This window comes from Mastomys coucha, unplaced genomic scaffold, assembly GCF_008632895.1.
Source record: "Mastomys coucha isolate ucsf_1 unplaced genomic scaffold, UCSF_Mcou_1 pScaffold21, whole genome shotgun sequence".
Taxonomy (NCBI): Eukaryota; Metazoa; Chordata; class Mammalia; order Rodentia; family Muridae; genus Mastomys; species Mastomys coucha.
This window is the reverse complement of record NW_022196904.1, coordinates 98,618,759-98,626,651: the sequence shown is the minus strand read 5'-3', so window position 1 is coordinate 98,626,651 and position 7,893 is coordinate 98,618,759. Positions and strand designations below refer to the sequence as shown.

Below are 7,893 nucleotides of genomic sequence, written 5' to 3'. Positions count from 1 at the left end.
GTTGATACATAAACTTGGAGTAACCGAGCAGAGGCAACAAAGGACAGCTGTCTTCTCTACTAGGCACGAGGGTGCTGGAGGAGACCACTTAGGTTTCATGGGCAGCTTTATGTATTTATGTGCTTTGACTGGAGCTAAAGAGCGCTGTGCGCTGTGCCACACAATGGGAAGTTTTGAGTTGGGTTTTAGAAGAAATAACTTTGATCATTTCAAAAGCAATGAAGCCTGATGCACCCAGGAGAAAAGAGGGCGGTAATTTATGGCCACCATTAAAGACAAAGGCTGGAGGGAACGTCTCACTAAGTGAAGATTTACAAATGTGTTAAAACAAAACAAAACAAAAAAACCACCCTTCAAACTAGAAATAGCCAAGTGTCTCTCTCAGCACCAAATACAAAAGGAGTGGGAGGGAGGAGCCAGAGACAGAGAAAGGGGTGGGACCTGACTGCCTTTTCTAGAGAGGAAAGGTTAAAGGGAAAACAGGAAAGTTCGTTTCTCAGAGTCTCCATCCACAGTGGAATACATAAACCCCCCCAAAAGACAGGCTCAGCCTGGGCCCTGAGCAGACACAGGCTGGGGTGGCAGACAGCTGCTCAGAGAGCTGAGGTGGGAAACTGTAGCTGGTAGATAAACCCCCAAGATGTGTGCTCCTGTGCATGTGCTAGGTGGGGGGGTGGGGGGGGTTGGTGTATCATCATCATCATCATCATCATCATCATCATCATCACCATCATCAAGGAGTTAGTGGGTGTGAATATACACTTATACATGTGCCGTATATGTAGCCATGAAGATGTATGTAAATAGTCACAGGAGAAAAAGGAATAAGAACCATTCAGAGAAATCCAAATTCGAGCATTCATATCTCTGCGTATGGCCTTCTGTTTCTTCCATTAAGGGGTCCCTAAACCATTTGTTCCTAGAATGATGCAGATTGTAGTGGCCCCAGCCACCTGAGCCCGGGAAAGATGGGAAGGCCTGGCTGTGGGGAATAGGTGCTGGCCATTGCCTCTACTTGCAGCTCACCAAATCTGATATTTGTAAGTTCCTGTGGGTCATGATGCCACCTATGCCCAGGACAAAGTTGGGAGCTCTCCTACCTACGGTGGTCCACCTTGATCTCTGGACCCTCTTTTCTTTTACTTCCTTACACTTAAAGTAGATTGCAACGAGGAACTACTTTCTGCTGTGATTTTGAATTCAGCTCTCTCTCTCTCTCTCTCTCTCTCTCTCTCTCTCTCTGTGTGTGTGTGTGTGTGTGTGTGTGTGAGAGAGAGAGAGAGAGAGAGAGAGAGAGAGAGAGAGAGAGAGAGAGAGAGAGAGAGAAGGAGAGAGAGTTCTCACGGTCTCACGGTGCGACTTTGGGACTAAGGTACCAACGAGACCTGACTAGGGTCAGGCTCAGGCAGTAAAATGTGTGGTGGCCTGGGCAAAGCAGCTGGGGCCACTCAGCCTTGTCCTAAGTTCTCTTGACAGGGTATGTGGAACCCCAAGAAAATGTTGTTGGAGGGGTGCTGGGCCTGGGGTCCAGTGTCCCATTGTGTGGGGACTAAGCGAGAGCCACTCTCCGGGCGCCCTGTGACTACTTCAGTTTGGAAGGAGCGGGTCAAGGTGGAGGACGCTCAGCACAGGGGAGCCGAGACTCCGCGAGCGAGCGAGCGAGCAAGGGAGCGCAGGACTCGGCTGACAGCCGCTTGGGCCACGGCGGCCGCGCCCCCTCCGCCCCGGGCCGGGGAGGGGCCAGACGGGCGGGGCGGCCCTGAGGACTATGTGAAAATGAGGCCGGGGCTCCGGGGCGGGCGGGGCCGGGGGTGTCGGCGGGCGCAGAGGCCGGGAGCCCGCACACGCCTCCCCGCGCCGCTGCGGCCGCAGGCTCTAAGCGGCTCCGCGTGCTGCGGCTGCCATGGGGGTCGCGGGTTGCCGTCGGCCTCGGGAGGCCCGGGCACTGCTGCTGCTGCTGCTGCTGCTGCCGCCGCTGCTGGCCGCCGCCGTCCCTCCCGACCAGGGTCTCACCAGCCGTCCGTCCGAGGGTGAGTGTGCAGTCGCGGGGCGCACCTGGCACGGCGCAGGACAGGGACTCCTGAGTTCCCTTGCGTGGTCTCTCGATCCAGAGAGTCCTCACCCTCTGTCCCCGCCGTCGAAGGGGACGACAGAGGCTCCAGCTCCGGGCTGTTGACCTTTCCCTCCCTGGTACCTATCGTTTTTTGTTGTTGTTGTTGTTTTGTTTTTTCAGGGTCTCTGAGAGTGCCTGTTGTCCAGTTTGTCGCTGGTTGTTGCTGGACTCTGAGGTCCAGCTCCCCCTTGTGTAGATGGGGAAACTGAGCTCATGGCAATTTGGTCCCCTTTTTTCCTTTGGGGCTGATAAGTTCTGCTAGCTCCGGGATGAGCAGCAGAGACTTCTGTGGGCATGGAACTGCTACGGTGCCAACACCTGGAATGTCCCTAAGCCTCCAGATTTGGAGCAGCCATGTATTATAACTCTGCACAGTCTGCTTTGACTGAACTTAAAATTTTTTTCGAAACTCATGCGTTTTTATCTTCATACCCAGGAGTGATATCGATTCTGGAAATGCCTTGGCTATGGTGGGTTTGCAGGTTGAGAGAAGTGGCAGGGTTGTGGCTGGGGGCTGTGGGACACCATTCCTACACTGCACGGTCTGAGGGCTCAGGATGCTGATGGCTTGAGACCTGGGAAGCTTTCACCCCCACATCCCAGACCCAGAAAGCTGAGAGACGGCTGTCTTGGCGGTCTTCTGGAACTTTCTAGCCAACTCTGCTCTTCGTTCTTCTCTCTTAGCAGGCAGTCTATCCTTATATGCCAGACACAGTGCTGGCTTGGCATCAAAGAGCTGGTTAGTTGTTAGGGTACTGTGGAGAGACAGGTGAGGGTGGACAGGGACAAACCGGCATACTCTGTGCTCTGAATGAGCTAAGTACATGGGAATACATGGGCGCCTGTGGTGGGAACATCTACCTGACATCAGGGGATCATGGCTTACTTCCAAGAGGAGCACATCTGAACTGAGTCTTGGAGGCCAGTAAGGGTGTCCTCCTTACTTGCACGATTCCACTTGGAACAGTGCATCTGGAAATGGGTCTGGGCATGATGTAGTTTATTCTGGGGTGTCCTAGCAGTATGGGGGTTAGAGGAGTAGAGAGGGGTGAGCTTGTGGGAGGTGGAGAGAGAGAGAGAGCCAGATCACTCGCAGCTTGGGTAGCGTACCAGGTGTTTGCTGTGTTCTCTTGCAGATGTGGATGAGTGTGCCCAAGGGCTAGATGACTGCCATGCTCATGCGCTATGTCAGAACACACCCACTTCCTACAAGTGCTCTTGCAAGCCTGGCTACCAAGGGGACGGCAGGCAGTGTGAGGGTAAGTGACTTGGGCAGTGGGCCCATGGGCAGCCAGGAAGCAGCTACCTCCTTAGCTTTGATAGCTCGCGTTGTCTAAATGGCCACTCCTATCTTGAATCCTGCCACCTGCTCTTTGAAATGATTTTCAGGTCCTCAAAGGGCTGGGACATTAGGTCCTCTCCCGAATGATTACAGTTTTCTCCTGACTCCAAAAGGTCCTTTTGTTGTGTGGCTCCTGGAAAAGGAAACTCAATTGCTATCTTTTGATTCCACTCACCAGGAGAGCCAGACTGAGCTTCAAGGACCCTGCCTCCCTGGAGACTAAGGACTGGAGTCCTGCTTTCTGCTGTCTCTGGAGGATCCATCCTGTCTGTGGTTTGGGGCTGACTAATATTGGGACCTGATAGGCTTTAGAATTCTACCCAGGCACTGCCTTATTTGAGTGGCAGGTTCAGTCTGGAAAGATATATACAGAGGGAGATTTTTAGTTCTTCCGTGCTGCAGACCTGAGATCCTGAAGTCTGGACTCTGCCAGTGACTGAACTCAAGTTCAGAACTGAATGGAAACTGCTCTCACAGGAGAAAGCAGAATGTTAGCCCTGACAGGGCTCTTCGGGGAACTTTGGGTCATTTCCATTGCTCGTTTTATGGACAAGAACACTGAGGACAGGAGACTTGGGGCCATAAACACTTAGCCTTCGGTGTTTTCTTTTTAAGGGAACTTTTTATTTAGAAATACTTGCAGGCCAGAAAGCTTGAAAAACCATGCCAAGCTCACGGGCACTTGCCACTCATCTCACCCCAATGCGATCAGCTTACAAAATGGTATAGTCACCCAAACCAGGAAAGTAACAACGGCACAATGTCATTTAAAAACAACTGTAAACATCATTCAATTTTCATCAGATTTCCCCTGATGTTCTGTTTCTGCCCCAGAGTTAATTCCAGGTCCTGACCCACATAGCCAGTACCCATGTCTCTTGTGTTTCTGCAGCCCTTAGTCTGTCTGTCTCCAACATCAACTTTTTTTTGAGACAAGGTCTCTTGTAGCTCAGGCTGGCCTCAAACTTTCTCTATAGCCGAGAAAATGATGTCGTCAAACTCCTGATCATCTTGCCTCCATCTCCTAAGTTTTACATTACAGGCATATGCCACCTTAATCTGACTCAGGTGATACTGAACACTCAGCAGAGTCTCTCTCATGCTTGGCAATTGTCAACTGCCTGTTGTGGTTTTGTGGTTGCTAAGAACTGAACCTGAGTCCTCTTCAAGAACAGTAAGTGTTCTTAACTACTAAAGCCATCTGTTTGGTCCCAGCACTGACAGTTTTGCTGAACACTGTGATCTCATTTGCTTCATGATAAGAGGCAAAGACTTGATAGAGCTTGGTGTGGTGGCTGTGCTAGGAGGATTGCCGTGAGTTTGAGTCTAGCCTTGGCTATACACCGAATGGTGTGGTTTGCTGGCATTTCAGTAAGACTGTCATGGAAATACCACAGTGACTTTCCCAGTAAACCACATCAGTGATATATGGTGTCACTATGCCCCATCCAGGATGCTAACCTTGTTTAGCATCTGGTTTAGGATGGTGTCTGTTGAGCTGGGCAGTGATGGTGAATGCCTTTAATCACAGCACTGGTAGGCAGAGGCAGGAACATTTCTTTGAGTTTGAGGATAGCCTGGTCTACAGAGAGTTCCAGGACAGCCAGGGCTACACAGAGAAACCCTGTCTTGAAACAACACAAAACAAAACAAAAAAAACAAAAGGATGGTGTCTGTTGGTTTCTCTACTGCCAAGTTACTATTTCCTCCCCATATTTACTGTGGAAGCATATTGGTGGAGGGGACTTTTGAAATGTCAAGTCTTTGTTCACTGATTTTGGTGTCCAACCATGGAGCTTGCCTGTGGCAGCTGTAACTATAACATGCACCTCCATGAAACTTTGCACTGATCCCCCCTTATGCACCTCTAAACTGGTTTTTTTTTTAAAGATATGCCCCTCTTGCTTATTCATCCATTCCTTCATCTAGTTCATTGTATACTTTTGCATATTGGTGTTATTTCATTATTTATTTTCAAATTGTTTTAGCTGAAGCAATTGGAAGCTCCTCCTCACTGGTGCCTGTTTGAAATCTTTTTTTAAAAAAGAATTTCCTAATACTTTATATTACAAGATCCTCCATACCGTTCTCATGTTTTCCGCTTGCCCTGGAGTCCACCACACCCCACGATAGCTCTGGTTCTTTTGACGGAAAAGGATAAGGGTGTACAGCGCCCAGGACCTATGTGTGTGGTGTTCTCAGAGGAGCCTTGTACCTAGGGCTCCTCAGTGCACAGAGCTGGGATGCCCTTGCATGTGTACCATTTACTCATCTTGTTGTTTGCTTTTCTGAGACAGGGTCTCTCCTTTATGTAGCTCTGGCTGTCCTGAAACTTGCTATGTAGACCAGGCTGGGCTCAGCCTCACAGAGATCTACCTGTCTGTCTGCCAAGTGCCGGGATTACAGGTGTGCACCACCATGCCTAGCTTGTTTAGTCTTTGTTTTATTCCTCTGAATCTATATTTAAACTGTGGGTAGCACTAATAGTTTGACTTCTGTGCTAGAACCCAGTAACTCTAGCCTTGCAGGTTTTTCCTTGCATAGTGAGAAATCCAGTTCTTACTGCTGCTCTGTATTTACCTTTGTTCAACCTTAGTAGATACAGGACATATTTACAGGATTACTGATGCATGGCCTTGTGAGGACCCCAGTTTCACTAACCACAGTATTTATTAAGGAGAGTACAACACGCAGCAGCTCGTGCTTTTATGACATTCAGTAAGTGGTTGCTTAGTTATCTAGGTTAGCGCTTTATGGATGTGTCTCAGTTATGTTTTAATTCATAATATACTTAGTTTGTTTCTTTCTGTATGTCACTTACTCATTCCCATCCCCTCCCACCCCTACACCTCCTGGCTGTTTGTTTGTATTATGCACATAGATAAAACCTCACTGCATTTCTACAATACCAAACTGGTGTCCTCACACAGATGTGGTGCTTTCTTGCCCGCCTCGCCCTGTCCCACGGCTCCTCTTTCTGCCCCTTTCCCCCTCATACCTGTAATTTTCTGCTTATTTTTCCTTTATGTCTTTTATACAAATAAGCAAATAACAAATAAGCCTGTTTCCTTTGTTAACAAATTTTCAGATGCATCGTGTAGATACCATAATCTCACCAATTTTATATGTACAACCCAAAGATTTGTGATAAATTGTCTGAGTCTTGCAGCCACATATACATAGTTTTCAAACACTCTACTTTCTCAGTAATAGCCATCATGCCCACTTGATTTCCAGCCCTTCCCCAGCAACAGCTAACCAGTAATTTACTTCTGCTACCTTCCCAGGCCCAGCTGCAGCTAACTAGCAATGAAGATCCTTCCTGGACGCCTCGAGTAGACAGACTCCTCTAGTCCAGGTTCCTTGTATGTGCTGCTAGGGAAACAGTATCACGTGCACTCTGTACCCACACTTCCTCTTTATTAGTGAATAACGAGTCTGTCGCACAGATATACCTCTGCCTTTGTTTGTTTTTGAAACAGAATCTTGCTACATGAACCAGGCTGTCCTCAAACTCATCACACAGCCCAGGCTGGCTTCAAGCTTGTGACCTCCTGTCTTTTTCTCCTTTTATCAAAAATGGAATTTTTTCTCACATAATCTATCCTGATTACAGTTCCCCCTCCCTCCACTCCTCCCAGTTCTTCTCCACCTCCCTTCCCATCTGGATCCGTTCCCTTTCTGTCTTTCATTAGAAAACAACCGGGCTTCTTTAAAAAAAAAAAACAAACCCAGAATTTATTTATTTTTATGTTCATTGGTGCATTGACTGCATGTATGTTTGTGTTAGGGTGTCAGATTTTGTAGTTACAGATAATTGAGAGTGCCAGAACTGAACTGGGGTCCTCTGGAAGAGCAGTCACTGCTTTTGACCGCCTAGCCCTTTTTCCAGTCCCCAGACAGTCTTCTTAAGGGATAATAGTAAAATAAATAAAAATAAAACATGAACTAAAACTAACACAAACAGGAACAGGACAAACAAAAGAAAAAGAGACCAAGAGAAGGCACAAGAAATAGATATAGATGTAGAGACCCACTTGTTCACACATCAGGAATCTCATAAAAACACAAAATTGGGAGGGAGGGAGGGAAAGAAGGAGGGAGAAAGGGAGAGAGGGAGAGACAGAGTCAGAGATAGAGACAGAGACAGAGAGGGGATAAAGTTTAAAAAAATGGGGGAGTGGGAAGCCCTGACATATTATTATAAGACCAAGAACCTCCAAAGACGCTACTCATTCTTTGTTGGCTGTCTGATGCCGGGCACACAGTCCGCCCTTAAGAATAGTAGTTTGTGTCTGGCAGTGGTGGCACAAGCCTTTAATCCCAGCACTTGGGAGGCAGAGGCAGGTGGATTTCTGGGTCTGAGGCCAGCCTGGTCTACAGAGTGAGTTCCAGGACAACCAGGGCTACACAAAGAAACCTTGTCTCGAAAAACCAA

At 48.3% G+C, this 7,893-nt stretch overlaps 1 protein-coding gene across 6 annotated transcripts in view; it reads left to right on the top strand.

The window, feature by feature from the left end:
- The first annotated feature begins 1,807 nt into the window (after positions 1–1,807).
- The window catches only part of Scube2 (signal peptide, CUB domain and EGF like domain containing 2), a 73,895-nt gene continuing 67,809 nt past the window's right edge, over positions 1,808–7,893 (top strand). For 5 of the 6 annotated variants that reach the window (XM_031387827.1, XM_031387830.1, XM_031387829.1 and 2 more), the window contains exons 1-2: positions 1,836–2,030; positions 3,250–3,372. In XM_031387827.1, the coding sequence (XP_031243687.1) occupies positions 1,904–2,030; positions 3,250–3,372 (250 nt within the window). In that variant the 5' untranslated portion in view covers positions 1,836–1,903. Of the gene's footprint in view, positions 2,031–3,249; positions 3,373–7,893 lie in introns of all 6 variants that reach the window. The other variant, XM_031387828.1, reaches the window with a different exon arrangement.